This window comes from Podarcis gaigeae, assembly GCF_964106915.1.
Source record: "Podarcis gaigeae genome assembly, chromosome: 18".
Lineage (NCBI taxonomy): Eukaryota > Metazoa > Chordata > Lepidosauria > Squamata > Lacertidae > Podarcis > Podarcis gaigeae.
The window spans coordinates 2,774,714-2,791,019 of NC_139696.1; the positions used below are offsets into that span (position 1 = coordinate 2,774,714).

Genomic DNA, 16,306 nt, shown 5'->3' on the forward strand with positions numbered 1-16,306 from the left:
TAGAGATGCTCAGAAGACGAGATTTGGGCAGTGCCAGATTTACGTATAAGCTAAACAAGCTATAGGGATGTGGGTGGCGCTGTGGGTTAAACCCCAGAATCCCCACAATGCCGGGGTGAGCTCCCGTTGCTCGGTCCCTGCTCCTGCCAACCTAGCAGTTCGAAAGCACCTCAAAGTGCAAGTAGATCAATAGGTACCGCTCTGGCGGGAAGGTAAATGGCGTTTCCGTGCGCTGCTCTGGTTCGCCAGAAGCGGCTTCGTCCTGCTGGCCACATGACCCGGAAGCTGGACGCCGGCTCCCTCGGTCAGTAAAGCGAGATGAGCGCTGCAACCCCAGAGTCCTTACTTTGGTTTACGAACTTAATCCATTCCGGAAATTAGAGGGAAGGAAGGAGTTGACGCTTTATTTAAGCAATGTCTTAAGTTATTTTTTGATACTGAAATGTAATAAAATATGGAAAAGAAAAAAAGAAAACGTCAAGTCTTCACCAGACTATCCAGACTGGTCCTACGCGGACCAGAAAAAAGCCAGGAAAATCCCCAAATAGGAGTTCCAGCACAGAAGGAAAAAGAAAAGAAGGGGAATTCAGGAGCCTGAGTTTAAGAGTCTCTGCCAACTGAGCTAAGCCCTCATGAAAACAAAGGTGCCAAGTGAAAAAAGCTCTTGGCTTTGACGCAGACTTTAGTTGCGTGCCCTTTGGCAAGTCTCTCCGGTTCCGTAGCCGATGCCCATATTACCTGAGCTGCCCAGGTCCTCGGGGAACGCTTAGGGGTCAGTTATGCGGCGCCATCAAACACGCGAAGCGTTGCCCCCGCCGCTTGCAAGCTGGGTTGGCTTGCAACAAAGGGGTACCCGGTTTCCAGCCGATCAGCACATTTTGAAAGGAGACTCTCGCCGCCCGATGGCTCAGCGATTCTCCTCCTCTGTAGCCGCGTTCCGCGCCCAAGCCAGAGGGGGAACAGACAGTATGCCACAACTGCTGCACGGCTCTTACTAGCCAAAAAATGGAGAACACAAGAACTACCAAAACAAACAAGATGAATTTTAACAGGGAGAAATGTAAAGTATTGCACTTGGGCAAAAAAAATGAGAGGCACAAATACAAGATGGGTGACACCTGGCTTGAGAGCAGTACATGTGAAAAGGATCTAGGAGTCTTGGTTGACCACAAACTTGACATGAGCCAACAGTGTGATGCGGCAGCTAGAAAAGCCAATGCAATTCTGGGCTGCATCAATAGGACTACAGCATCTAGATCAAGGGAAGTAATAGTGCCACTGTATTCTGCTCTGGTCAGACCTCACCTGGAGTACTGTGTCCAGTTCTGGGCACCACAGTTCAAGAAGGACACTGACAAACTGGAACGTCAAACTCATGCTGGTAGCTTCGAGAACACTGTCCCACCATCTCGTCCTCCGTCATCCCCTTCTCCTTGTGCCCTCCATCTTTCCCAACATCAGGGTCTTTTCCAGGGAGTCTTCTCTTCTCCTGAGGTGGCCAAAGTCTTGGAGCCTCAGCTTCAGGATCTGTCCTTCGAGTGAGCACTCAGGGCTGATTTCCTTCAGAATGGAGAGGTTGGATCTTCTTGCAGTCCATGGGACTCTCAAGAGTCTCCTCCAGCACCAGAATTCAAAACCATCCATTCCTCGGCGATCAGCCTTCTTGATGGTCCAGCTCTCACTTCCATACATCACTACTGGGAAAACCAGCGCTTGAACTATTCGGACCTTTGTTGGTGATGTCTCTGCTTTTTAAGATGCTGTCATTGCTTTTCTCCCAAGAAGCAGGCGTCTTTTAATTTCGTGACTGCTGTCACCATCTGCAGTGATCATGGAGCCCAAGAAAGTAAAATCTCTATTGAATAAATACTGTAATATTAAAGATATGTAACCACTTGAAAGAAACAATTAGGCTTAGGGTTAAACTGGGATTCAGTCTATAAATAAGAAAATGTACGATAAGAAAAGTGATGTAATATGATTAGGACTGTGATACGGTTTTTTGAAATAATGATATTGGAAACTGCTACATATAACTACTAAGAAATTCAGATGGAAGAGATTTGAGGAAGTCAGGTACTATGTTTATGAAGATGGATGGTACTTAATTTTAATCAATTAAGTGGTAATATGCTGTATGTATCTTTTTTCTTTTTATCTTTTTTCATCGTTTTTCTGTTTTATTCTCTGTTTGTTATTATTACTGTTAATTCTTTTTTATTATGTTTATCTACTGAAAATAATAAATATTATTTTTAAAAAACAAAACGGAGGGGGGGGACAGAGGCTCAGATTCTTGATCCGAGAAAAAGAGAGAGTTCCTTTCAGATGTGCGCTCTTATTGTTTTGCAGGGAGTTGGTAATTTTCTCGAGTCAAAATGAGAGTAGCCCTAAACATTTTTTTTAATAAAAAAAAAAGCACTGGCTGAAATAAAGTTGGGGGAGCGATTCTCATGAGCGGCACAAAATAAAAATAAATAGCGTCCCCGGTGGGAAAACTCAGGACCCAAACCAGCCACTAGGTACAGAAGTTCTGGGTTCAAATCTCGCCTTTCCCAGGAACTCAGCAAATGCCTGAGTCAGACACAAGTCACCAGGCCCTATTTATTTTTTTAAAACAATTTTTATTAACTGGCCAATCACATCAAATTAAATCACATCACATAAATTCCGAATTACAAAGCCAAATTTTGAATTTTGTTGGGGGGACCCATATTTCAAGACCCGAAGGAGAATTCTGATCATCTTCTTGCTGCTGCGTTAATGTCAAATCAGTCCAGACAGAGTTCGTAATTCTATCCCATCTTATCTTGCTGTTTCCACATCACATCTTGTTCATATATTTTCCTCTTTTTTCTTTATGATCTCTTCTGATAGTCTCCTTAAGCCGATAAACACCAATAGTAATAATAATCCTGTGTGAATTTTCCGTTCTTCCAATCCTCGAATCCAGATTATTTCCATATATCATCTCCTTCATAGATAACATCGCTCTTTCCATCATAATCTTACGAAACTGTCGCTCTTAAGTCCCACTGAGGAGTTTAATCCACAATATATAAACAGCTCACCAGTCCCTATTTATTGCTGTTCCAATATCTCCGCGCTGCTAGATGAGCGACTCATGAGGAAGTGGAATAAGATACACTTGGATGGCAATGATTCAGATTTGCTCACACGCACAAGTTTTGGGAGAAGACCAAAATTGCCTGAGCGTGGAAACTCCCCTCCAGCCTTTTCAATAGATTGCCTCTTTCCAGATTTGGTCTTGTCCTTGATTTTAAAAAAATACTTTCGCAACAGGCCATGCCCTCAAAGGCCAGTCTGCATCCAGACAGCTGCTAAAATCCCACTGAAAAATATGTCATAAATAAACTGCGACCTGTCTGCAATATCTAGATCTATTCGTAATTTCGGGCAGGTGCAGGTGGCGCTGTGGGTTAAACCACAGAGCCTAGGACTTGCCGATCAGAAGGACGGCGGTTCGAATCCCCGTGACGGGGTGAGCTCCCGTTGCTCAGACCCTGCTCCTGCCAACCTAGCAGTTCGAAAGCAGCTCAAAGTGCAAGTAGATAAATAGGTACCGCTCCGGCGGGAAGGTAAACGGCGTTTCCGTGCGCTGCTCTGGTTCGCCAGAAGCGGCTTAGTCCTGCTGGCCACACGACCCGGAAGCTGTACGCCGGCTCCCTCGGCCAATAGAATGAGATGAGCGCCGCAACCCCAGAGCCGGCCACAACTGGATCTAATGGTCAGGGGTTCCCTTTACCTTTACCTAGTGCTAGGTGAGAGATCCACAACGTCTGACATTTCATCTCCTTCTATTCCTCCACCCGAGCTGCTCCTTAGAGCAGCTTACTTCACTGAAGACTCAAATCTGAGTTTGTTTACTTCCTCCGCCCTCCTCGTCCATTTTCCTTTTATGCCTTGTCTTCTCAAAAAATAAAAAATAAAGGTGATTTTGCAGGCCTCCTTGGGCCGAGGAGTTAGGTAGTCTGCATAACTTTTCACACAAATAAATTTTAAAAGTGTGACTTTGCTGCCGCATTAACCAGCTTTCTCTCAAGCTTTTTTGGTTAACAGAGCGACCTGAGATTTTCACCCAGAACGCAGGGATTAAATCACCACACGCTCGCTGCCCTATGGTGGAATCGCACGGGTGGAAAAACGGGAATTCCTTCCAGACTTTTCCAAGTCTCGGCACGATCGGATGGCTCTGACGAGACTCCAGAATGAAAACAAAAGAGGTTCCCAGGCAGTTTTTCTGGGACGCAGCCAGAACACCACCAAACTGAAGCAACAGGGAGTGGGCGGGAGCAAACCGGGGAACCGAGCGCAGCTCTAGGATTTGCAAGATATCAGAGTTAAAAGGGGTCAGAGCAGTGTCATAAATGCAGATATATAAGCCAGGCACCGAATGTGGCACCTTGAATGCTTATTCACCCTGGGGTTGGGCTGGATGACCCTCAGACCCCCTTTCCAGAGATTCTACGATTCTGTGATCTCAGCTCGACTGTAGCTTGCTCTGAGAACAATTCACTTAGTCCCAGCATGCGAGTTCGAATCCCCGTGACGAGGTGAGCTCCCGTTGCTCGGTCCCTGCTCCTGCCCACCTAGCAGTTCGAAAGCACGTCCAAGTGCAAGCAGATAAATAGGTACCACTCCGGCGGGAAAGTAAACGGCATTTCCATGCACTGCTCTGGCTCGCCAGAAGCGGCTTAGTCCTGCTGGCCACATGACCCGGAAGCTGTACGCCGGCTCCCTCGGCCAGTAAAGCGAGATGAGCATCGCAACCCCAGAGTCGGCCACGACTGGACCTAATGGTCATGTAACAACAGTGAGGACTGCAGCGAGTCAGGTGGCTCGATGGGAAACTTCTGTCGCCAACCCAGCGCCCAGAAAACGCCACGCAGTTGTATCAGTAGCAAAACACGCCTGGGGGATTTTGAGCACAGGACATGAGGTTCCAACAAAGAGGTAGACAACGCGTCAAGTCCAAAATAAACCCAACGAGGAACAACTACCAGCCACCAACTTGGACAGCTCTGAAAAGAGGATGAGACAAACTGATGGAGCAAAGGTAAGAAGTTAAAGGACCCCTGGACGGTTAAGTCCAGTCAAAGGCGACTCTGGGGTTGCGGCGCTCATCTCGCTTTCAGGCCGAGGGAGCCGGCGTTTGTCCACAGACATCTTTCTGGCTCATGTGGCCAGCAGGAATAAACCGCTTCTGGCACAATGGGACTCCGTGATGGAAACCAGAGCAGCGCACGGAAACGCCGTTTACCTTCCCACCACAGTGGTACCTATTTATCTACTTGCACTTTGATGTGCTTTCGAACTGCTAGGTTGGCAGGAGCAGGGACCGAGCAACGGGAGCTCACCCCGTCACGGGGATTCGAACAGCCAACCTGCAAGCCCAGGAGGCTAAGTGGTTTAGACCACAGCTGGTTTATTTGTTGCTGTTTTTTTTTATTTTCAAAAAATGATCTATCCCAGGTCTGCAAATATCAAAGCAGTTCAGAGATGCTTTCAAATAGCTGCGTTAAAAAATAAAAAATTTTGGAGCGATCCGTTTGGGTTGCCGCAAGAGTTTTAAAGATTTGGATTTGCAAAAAACCAGAGGCTGAGAAGGAAGGTATGTCAAAAGGAACTGGAACTGCTATGTATTAGCAACTTTGTATTAATGCAACCTTTTTATCAGTAGCTCTGTATTTTTGTCACATTTTGTTTAAGCTTGTTATTGGGATGAGCGATAACAAACTTAGCTGGTCTCTAAGGTGCTACTGGAAGGAATTTTTTAATTTTGTTTCGACTACAGCAGACCAACACGGCGGCCTACCTGTAACTTTGTTAAACTGTCTGCTGTTGCCTTGGGGTGTTTTTGTACAATGCTTAGAGATGTTTTTAAATATATCAAGCAGTACAGAAATCAAATGCCAACAAAGGTCCGTATAGTTAAAGCTATGGTTTTCCCAGTAGTGATGTATGGAAGTGAGAGCTGGACCATCAAGAAGGCTGATGGCCGAAGAATGGATGCTTTTGAATTCTGGTGCTGGAGGAGACTCTTGAGAGTCCCATGGACTGCAAGAAGATCCAACCTCTCCATTCGGAAGGAAATCAGCCCTGAGTGCTCACTGGAAGGACAGATCCTGAAGCTGAGGCTCCAAGACTTTGGCCACGTCATGAGAAGAGAAGACTCCCTGGAAAAGACCCTGATGTTGGGACGACAGGGGACAAGATGGTGGGACAGTGTTCTCGAAGCTGTGGAAGACAGGAGGGCCTGGCATGCTCTGGTCCAGGGGGGTCACGAAGAGGCGGACACGAATAAACAACAACAAAACGTCGCCTAAAGTCCCTTTGGAAGAAAAATGTGGATATGTCTGTGCACATGGGAATAGCTACCCCCTCGTCAATAAAAAGATTTAACTGAGGTTCTGCCTCCCCCCACAACATAAAGCCTGCCCTCCTAACATAAATTCTCTGTGTGTGTGTGTACAATAAATAAATAAAATAAATCCAGAGCGCTCATGGAGAAAGCCGCTTTTTCAGAGCTGTCTAGGCTTGCAGGGTTGGTGTGGGATTGAATCAGTGTTGTGGGGGGGGGGGGTAAGGAGAGGACCCACATACGCCACCTTGAGTCCCTTGTGTGGGGGGGGGGGGGAATGGGCTTTGGACTGCGTTAAATGAATGCCATTCGTGGGTCGAATAAATCCGGAGCGCTCCCGGCGCCGCCTCTCTAAAGCTGCCTACCTCGCAAGGTTGTGGTAGAGATTGAATCCGCGCTGCGGGGGGGGGGGGGGGCAGAGACCTACATACGGCACCTTGAGACGGGGTGTGGGGCGCGGCGGCTCTAGACTGCCTTCAATAAACGCAAACCGGCCGTCGAATGAACCCGATGCGCTCGCGGCGCCACCTCTCCAAAGCGGCCTACCTCGCGAGGTTGTTATTGGCATTGAATCATCGCTGGGGGAGCGGGGGGGGGCTGGAGAGAGACCCACATACGCCACCTTGAATACCAGATGCGTATGTTTGGGGGGGGGGGGAGAGCGCTAGACTGCGTTCAATAAAGGCAACCCGTCGGCCGAATAAACCCGATGCGCTCGCGGCGTCGCCTCTCTAAAGCGGCCTACTTCGCGAGGTTGTTGTGGGGATTGAATCGGCGCTGGGGGGGGGGTAGGGGGAGGCAAAGACCCACCTTGAGATCCTTGGGGGGGGGGGCGGGAAGAGGTCTCTAGCCTGCGTTCAGTAAAGGCAACCCGTCGGTCGAATGAACCCGATGCGCTCGCGGCGCCACCTCTCCAAAGCGTCCTACCTCGCGAGGTTGTTGTGGGGATTGAATCGGCGCAGGGGGAGCGGGGAGGGGTGGAGAGAGAGACCCACATATGCCACCTTGAGTCCCTGATGGGTATGTGGGGGGGGGGAGTGGACTTTAGACTGCGTTCAATAAAGGCAACCCGTCGGCCGAATAAACCCGATGCGCTCGCGGCGCCTCCTCTCCAAAGCGGCCTACCTCGCGAGGTTGTTGTGGGGATTGAATCGGCGCTGGGGGGGTGGGGGGAGGCAAAGACCCACATTGAGATCCTTGTGGGGGGGACGGGAAGTGGCTTCTAGACTGCCTTCAATAAATGAAATACGTCGGTCGAATAAACCCGGAGCGCTCGCGGCGGCGGCGGCGCCTCTCCAAAGCGGCCCCTCCGTGCGCCCAGGGCGCATTTACGCATTTGGCGAGGGGCGCATTTGGCGAGGGGGCGCGCGTCGGGACCCCTTACCCGGTTCTTGACTTCGGCCGACAAGCCGTAGCTGGGTCCCTTGTTGAACTGGTTGTTGCTCATCCTGTACCGGGGCAGGGCGCTGTCTGGCGGGGCAAGCGCGCTCGCCGCACGCTCCAAAAGCAAGGGAACCCGCTCCGCGCGCCTCCGCCCGCCCTCGGCCAAGTTTTTGGGGGCCAGCCCAGCGCCGCCTCCCGCGCGCTGATTGGCCGCCAGTTGAAATAGCCTTATAAGGGCAGAAAGTGCCGAATTCCTGCAGGATGGCAGTTTCCTGTGTGTGGGTCTCCTTCGAGAGGAAAAGAAAGCGAAAAGGAAAACCGAGAAAAAGCGCAAATTCCCCGCAAAGGTCATAGAAGTCGTGGAGCTGGAAGGGACCCTGCGGGGTCATCTAGTCCAACCCCCTGAAATGCAGGCGCGTCCAGTTTTGCGGGCATTGCTCCCCTCTCCCTGCGCCTTTGAAATAGTTTTGGGCGCAGGCAGGCATTCCACTGGTGAAGCTGAAACTTAAAACGACTTTGAATCCTGCAGGATTCTGGCGACTGTGATAAAGTCCCCTCTTCCCTGAGCCTTACAATGGGCTCCTAGCAGGGTTTGCGGGTCCTCTAGTTTTGGGGACAGGCAGGCGTTCAACTGGTGAAGGTGAAACTTAAGTTGTTTAGGGGAAAGTGTCACCCTCCACCTGAAGCCTTGTAATGGGCTCCTGGTGGCCTTCTGTGGCCTTGACAGGTAAACATTCAACTGGGGGAGCTTTTGGTCATGCTGCTTAGGTTAAAGTTCACACCCTAATGGGTTTTTGCCATTGTTTACGGTGTGAGGACACTACTATAATTATGATTATTACTTTGCCCTGTTAAGCCTTGAAATAGATTGGGAGGTAAGGCAGCCATTCAAGTGGCGAAGCTCAGCTCAAGCAGCCCGGCCAATCAGCGAGGTTTGTGAGTTGGCTACGTGGCCACTGGGCGCACTGATGGGTTGGTATCCTTAAACGGCCCAGTATCCCTGAAGGAGCGTCTCCACCCCCATCGTTCAGCCCGGACACCTGGGTCCATCTCCCAAGGGCCTTCTGGCGGTTCCCTCCCTGCGAGAAACGAGGTTACAGGGAACCAGGCAGAGGGCCTTCTCGGTGGTGGCGCCCTCCCTGTGGAACGCCCTCCCATCAGATGTCAAGGAAATAAACAACAATCTGACTTTTAGAAGACATCTGAAGGCAGCCCTGTTTAGGGAAGTTTTAAATGCTTGATCGTTTTACTATTATTAATATTCTGTTGGAAGCCGCCAAGAGTGGCTGCGGAAACCCAACCAGATGGGCGGGGTATAAGTAATAAATTAGTACTGGTAGTACTAGTAGTATGTTACCTTGATATCTTTGAAGAAAAGGTGAGATATAAATAAAGAATAATAATATAAATGATATAATCTAATATTATAATGATATAATATAATATAAATGAATAATAATAATTATTCATTTGACAATTATTCATCTGACAAGGTCAGAATAAAAAAGGTAAAGGTACCCCTGCCCGTACGGGCCAGTCTTGCCAGACTCTAGGGTTGTGCGCTCATCTCACTCTAGAGGCCAGGAGCCAGCGCTGTCCGCAGACACTTCCGGGTCACGTGGCCAGCGTGACAAGCTGCATCTGGCGAGCCAGCGCAGCACACGGAAACGCCGTTTACCGTTCCGCTAGTGAGCGGTCCCTATTTATCTACTTGCACCCGGAGGTGCTTTCGAACTGCTAGGTTGGCAGGTGCTGGAACCGAACGACGGGAGCTCACCCCGTCATTGCGGGGATTTGAACCGCTGACCATGTGATCGGCAAGTCCTAGGCTCTGTGGTTTTACCCACAGCGCCACCCGCATCCCAAGGTCAGAATACACACACACACACACACACACACATATATATTTATTTATATACACACACATACGTACACACACACACACACACACATAGAGGTCTAAAACGCATCTCTCCGGGAAACCCAGTCAGATGGCAGCATATAAATATTAATAGAGTGGTACCATGGTTTGCAGACTCAAACCCTGAAGTGCGGGTTGTGGTTTGCAACCTTTTTTTGAATTACAACCCCTTTTTATTACAAATATATATATTTTTTTGAGGCCCCATTGGCGAAAGTGCGCTTTGGATTACAACCTGTTTTGGTTTACAAACGGACCTCCGGAACGGATGATGGTTGTAAACCAAGGTAAGGTTGTAAACCAAGTTACAGATAGGTAGCTGTGTTGGTCTGCCATAGTCAAACAAAAAATTCCTTCCAGTAGCATCTTAAAGACCAACTAAGTTAGTTCTAGGTATGAGTTTTCGTGTGCATGCACACTTCTTCAGATACACTGTATCTGTATCTGAAGAAGTGTGCATGCACACGAAAGCTCATACCTAGAACTAACTTAGTTGGTCTTTAAGATGCTACTGGAAGGAATTTTTTGTTGTAAACCAAGGTAAGGTAAAGGGTAAAGGGATCCCTGACCGCTGCGGCGCTCATCTCACTTAATTGGCCGAGGGAGCCGGCGTACAGCTTCCGGGTCATGTGACCAGCATGACTAAGCCACTTCTGGCGAACCAGAGCAGCACACGGAAACGCCATTTACCTTCCCGCCAGAGCGGTACCTATTTATATACTTGCACTTTGACGTGCTTTCAAACTGCTAGGTTGGCAGGAGCAGGGGCCGAGCAACGGGAGCTCACCCCGTCATTGCGGGGATTCGAACCGCCGACATTCTGATCAGCAAATTATAGGCTCTGTGGTTTAACCCACAGCGCCACCCGTGTCCCAGTAAACCAAGGTATACTACTGTAATTGTTATTAAGAAGAGGAATAATTATTATTACAGTGGTACCTCGGGTTAAGTACTTAATTCGTTCCAGAGGTCCGTACTTAACCTGAAACTGTTCTTAACCTGAAGCAACACTTTTGCTAATGGGGCCTCCTGCTGCCGCTGCGCCACCAGAGTACAATTTCTGTACTCATCTTGAAGCAAAGTTCTTAACCCGAAGCAATATTTCTGGAGTTAGCGGAGTCTGTCACCTGAAGCGTATGTAACCTGAAGCGTATGTAACCTGAGGTACCACTGTATTTAGAAAGCCTACAGAATGGAGGGGGCATTTAGAGAAGGACCAGACTTTGAATGGCATAAAGGCCTTATTTAAAACAACCGGGGGGGGACCACCTTGCACCCCTTTAACCGGCTCAAAAACCTCCTTCACCCCTTTAAAACCATGCACAATTTGGCTGAGCTGGTTTCAGGTTCTGGGCGAGAAAGAGCCGCCTCCCTCCCTCTTATCTGGTTTCCTCGGAATTGTGTCCTTAAAACTTGATCTCTTCGGAGGCGTGTCTCTGAATAAGCGAACGTCATCGGACTGGCAGAGGCTTGGGATTTTTGGAATAGCTTTTGTTGTTCACCAAAGGTTCTTCCGTCGGCACCCTGGGGGAGCCGATCTCCTTACACAAGCATACTTTTCAGGAGAGTGGGGTTTTTTTGTGTGTGCTATAATTCCCTCCCACCCCAGAGAAAAGATTCTGTGCCATCCGGGGAGGAGAAAACAAAGAAACACCCCTGCGAGGTTCTCCTCACTCGCCCTGTGATTTCCCTGTTTTGGATGCCAAGCCGGTGACATCATGAGGAGTAGTTGCTCAAGGCCAAAGCAGAAGAAGAGTGGATTTGATATCCCGCTTTATCACTACCCAAAGGAGTCTCAAAGTGGCTAACATTCTCCTTTCCCTTCCTCCCCCACAACAAACACTCTGTGAGGTGAGTGGGGCTGAGAGACTTCAGAGAAGTGTGACTGGCCCAAGGTCACCCAGCAGCTGCATGTGGAGGAGCAGGGAAGCGAACCCGGTCCACCAGATTACAAGTCCACTGCTCTTAATCACTACACCACACTGGCTCTCATGGAACCCAAGAAAGTGAAATCTCTCACTGCCTCCATTTCTTCCCCTTCTATTTGCCAGGAGGTGAAGGGACCAGTGGCCATGATCTTAGTTTTTTTGATGTTCAGACCATATTATCCTTCATGGATCCCTGCTTTGCCGTGGCGAAGGGGCTTGAATAACTCAGAGAAGCTATGAGCTACGCCGTGCAGGGCCACCCAAGATGGACAGGTCAAAGTGGAGAGTTTTGAGTAAATGTGATCCACCTGGTGCAGGAACTGGCAAGCCACTCCAGTATCCCTGCCAAGAAAACTCCATGTGTGTGTGGGGGGGGGTATTGTTGTTGTTTAGTCGTTTAGTCGTGTCCGACTCTTCGTGACCCCCTGGACCAGAGTACGCCAGGCATTCCTCTCTTCCACTGCCTCCCGCAGTTTGGTCAAACTCATGCTGGTCGCTTCGAGAACACTGTCCCACCATCTCGTCCTCTGTCATCCCCTTCTCCTTGTGCCCTCCATCTTTCCCAACATCAGGGTCTTTTCCAGGGAGTCTTCTCTTCTCCTGAGTTGGCCAAAGTCTTGGAGCCTCAGCTTCAGGATCTGTCCTTCCAGTGAGCACTCAGGGCTGATTTCCTTCCGAATGGAGAGGTTGGATCTTCTTGCAGTCCATGGGACTCTCAAGAGTCTCCTCCAGCACCAGAATTCAAAAGCATCCATTCTTCGGCGATCAGCCTTCTTTATGGTCCAGCTCTCACTTCCATACATCACTACTGGGAAAACCATAGCTTGAACTATACGGACCTTTGTTGGCAAGGTGATGTCTCTGCTTTTTAAGATGCTGTCTAGGTTTGTCATTGTGTGTGGGGGGGGGTACATTTACCCACTATCTCCCAAAAAGAGCTCAACAGCTCTGGCAGAGCCCCTAAAGAAAGCTTAATAACCTCACAAATATCCTGGCAATGGGTTGGAGGGGTGAGTCCTACCTCCTCTGTTTTTCCAAAATGCTGATTATGACCTATAAAACCCTCAAAAGACTCGGTGGCAATGCATTTTGTTGTGGACCCAAACCCCCGTCAACAAAACCTGGTAGTAGTAGTAGTAGTAGTATTGCAAAAAAATGCAACAACAGAAACCTCAAACCAAAGCACATAACAAAAAACAGCTCCGAAAGGCAAGTAAAATAAAAGCTAATAATAATAACTAAAGCTTTAAAAAGAACTACTCGTGTAAAAATCCATGATGGGATACAAGATTCACATTTATACAAAATATATTATGGTCCTGGAGGAGACTCTTGAGAGTCCCATGGACTGCAAGAAGATCCAACCTCTCCATTCTGAGGGAAATCAGCCCTGAGTGCTCACTGGAAGGACAGATCCTGAAGCTGAGGCTCCAAGACTTTGGCCACCTCAGGAGAAGAGAAGACTCCCTGGAAAAGACCCTGATGTTGGGAAAGATGGAGGGCACAAGGAGAAGAGGACGACGGAGGACGAGATGGTGGGACAGTGTTCTGGAAGCTACAAACATGAGTCTGACCAAACTGCAGGAGGCAGTGGAAGACAGGAGGGCCTGGCGTGCTCTGGTCCAGGGGGTCATGAAGAGGCAGACATGACTAAACGACTCAACAACAACAGTAGTATTGGAAAAAGAGCAACAAGGGAAACCTCAAACTAAAGCATGTAATAAATCACAAAAAGCCTGCAAACTGATGCTTTTGAAGTTGGTTTTACACTTGCAAAACTGCTAGAAAGCCACTGTGGCGTTTAAGCGAGATAGAAAATGATTGTCCCTTTTTTTTATAGCTTGATGACGATTGCCTCCAGTAGGGGGCACCAACATAGCAGAATTCCCCCCAGCCCGGAACCTGGGAAAGGTCTGATTAAATATCCCTTCTAACCTGCAGCAAAATTCGCTCTCCCTCCAAATTCGAAGTTCTGCACATTCTCCTGTGCCTCTTTTTTTAGCAAGCGGTTTTCTCCAAATTCTTACCGACAAGTGCATTTTAATGCACAGCTAACAGACAGATCCCCGGCACGCGTTACTGGGTTGGAAAAGCACGTTGCAAAATTCAGGGAAGTGCGCCATTTGAGGGCACAATTACCGTCTCATATTGGAAAACATGGATGTCGTAAGGTAAAGGGACCCCTGACCATTGGGTCCAGTCGTGACCGACTCTGGGGTTGCAGCGCTCATCTCGCTTTACTGGCCGAGGGAGCCGGCGTACAGCTTCCGGGTCATGTGGCCAGCAGGACTAAGCCGCTTCTGGCGAACCAGAGCAGCGCACGGAAACGCCGTTTACCTTCCCGCCGGAGCGGTACCTATTTGTCTACTTGCACTTTGTGCTTTTGAACTGCTAGGTTGGCAGGAGCAGGGACCGAGCAACGGGAGCTCACCCCGTCATTGCGGGGATTCGAACCGCTGATCTTCTGATTGGGAAGTCCTAGGCTCTGTGGTTTAACCCACAGCGCCACCTGCGACCCAGCTTGTGTTAAATTCAAAGCACTTTTTATAAAGACCTGAGGAATGAGATTATCACCCCTCAGAGGGGATCAGTTTAGGTTTCTGATCTGCTTCCGGCTTGGAGGAGGGTACCCGCCGTGTCTCTGCGCAGGATCCGCTTCCTTCCTCCCAACTTGGTTGTTGAGTCGTTTAGCCGTGTCTGACTTTTTGTGACCCCATGGACCACAGCACGCCAGGCACTCCTGCCTTTTCCTCCCAACTAGGTAATAATAATAATAATAATAATAATAATAATAATAATACAGTGAATGTTCGGGTTGCTAACGTGATCCATGCGGGATGCACGTTCGCAACCTGCAGCAGCACTTCTGCGCATGCGCAAAGTGCAATTTAGCACTTCTGCGCATGCACGACCTCCGAAACCTGGAAGTAACCCGTTCTGGTACTTCCAGGTTTCGGCGGGTCCGTAACCCGAAAAAACACAACCTGAAGCATCTGTAACCCGAGGTAGGACTATAATTCTTATTATTTATATGGCGCACATCTGACTGGGCTGAACCTGCCACTCTGGGGGGGCTTCCAACATATATAAAGGTAAGGGGACCCCTGACCATTAGGGCCAGTCGTGGCCGACTCTGGGGTTGTGGCGCTCATCTCACTTTACTGGCCGAGGGAGCCGGCGTCCAGCTTCCGGGTCATGTGGCCAGCAGGACTAAGCCGCTTCTGGCGAACCAGAGCAGCGCACGGAAACGCCGTTTACCTTCCTGCCGGAGCGGTACCTATTTATCTACTTGCACTTTGACGTGCTTTCGAACTGCTAGGTTGGCAGGAGCAGGGACCGAGCAATGGGAGCTCACCCCGTCATTGTGGGGATTTGAACTGCCGACCTTCTGATCGGCAAGTGTTAGGCTCTGTGGTTTAACCCACAGCGCCACCCACGTCCCTTGGCTCACCCGGGTCCGTTATAAAATGAAATTTTAAAAAATATATACCATGCATAAAACACACGTGCCTACTCACTCGCAAAGTGCAACGCCGTTTACCTTCCCGCTGGAGCGGTACCTATTTATCTACTTGCACTTTGAGGTGCTTTCGAACTGGTAGGTGGGCAGGAGCAGGGACCGAGCAACGGGAGCTCACCCCGTCATGGGGATTCGAACCCCCGACCTTCTGATCGGCAAGCCCTAGGCTCTGGGGTTTAACTCACAGCGCCACCTGCGTCCCTTCCAACACATTTATAAAAACACAATAAAACATGTTTTAAAAAGGCAAAATACAGGCTTGCCTTTGGACAACTCGCATCTCTCTCTCGGCAGGTTTACGGCCCCAAACTGGGGTTAGGGAGGGAGAGGAATCGGCCAAAAAAGGGGGCAGAAAGAAGAAAGATAAAAACAAGTACAACTTCCCCTTCTGCTCCTAACCACACTCTCTCACACACACTGAGCTTTTCCTGTGTAGATTTGAAGGGTGTGTGTGTCTCAGTCAAAACCGAGCCAGGAAGTACGTTTGCAAGCGTGTGCTCTGAGCCACAGGCAGCTGCACCAAATCCTGAGCTCATTTGGCACCTGGAAACGCCATCTTTGGGGGGAGCTGTGGTCCGTTGGATGGCGGGGAAGGCAACCCCTAGCCGGTGAAGGCACCCCGGGGTGCCGAATCGTCCGGGACGGGTTTGGGTTTCTCAGAGGGCACCATGTTTTCGAGGAAGAAGCGGGAGCTGATCAAGACGCCGTCGATTTCGAAGAAGGGCCGGGGAGGAAGTCCTGTGCCGCCGTCCTCTCTGGTGAGTAACGGGGTTGCGTCCGCAGGGCATTGCGAAACGGGGGGTGGGTGGGCACCCCGGGCAGTGTTTTCACAAGAGGTCGCTCGGCTGCACCTCCAACGGCTTGCAGCTGCCGTTCATTGGCTCCGACTTGCCCCGAAAAAAGGGCATCGTGGATTTGGGGGGAAGGGTTCAGGGCGGCTCAGAAGTTTCTGGGGATGGAGCAAGTTCTATGCAGAGAAACGTTTGCAGCTTTGGGGGGGCTTCTTAGCTTAGAGAAAAGGTAATAAATAATAATAATAATAATAATAATAATAATAATAATAATAATAATAATACAATAAAATTGAATAATAATAATAATAATAAAATTTATTTGTATCCTTGGTTGTCACTCTGAGCGGCTTCCCACATATATAAAAACATAGCAAACCA

The 16,306-nt window shown here is 49.2% G+C and overlaps 2 protein-coding genes across 3 annotated transcripts in view; one reads left to right on the forward strand and one right to left on the reverse strand.

The window, feature by feature from the left end:
* CNN2 (calponin 2) overlaps positions 1–7,963 on the reverse strand; it is a 24,173-nt gene extending 16,210 nt beyond the window's left edge. Inside the window, exon 1 of the mRNA XM_083720701.1 lies at positions 7,767–7,963. Within this exon, the coding sequence (XP_083576827.1) occupies positions 7,767–7,829 (63 nt within the window). The 5' untranslated portion in view covers positions 7,830–7,963. The remainder of the gene's footprint in view (positions 1–7,766) is intronic.
* A 7,624-nt stretch (positions 7,964–15,587) lies between these two features.
* Positions 15,588–16,306, forward strand: part of ARHGAP45 (Rho GTPase activating protein 45) — a 52,220-nt gene continuing 51,501 nt past the window's right edge. For both annotated transcript variants that reach the window (XM_083720217.1, XM_083720219.1), the window contains exon 1: positions 15,588–15,892. In XM_083720217.1, coding sequence (XP_083576343.1) covers positions 15,803–15,892 — 90 coding nt within the window. In that variant the 5' untranslated portion in view covers positions 15,588–15,802. The remainder of the gene's footprint in view (positions 15,893–16,306) is intronic.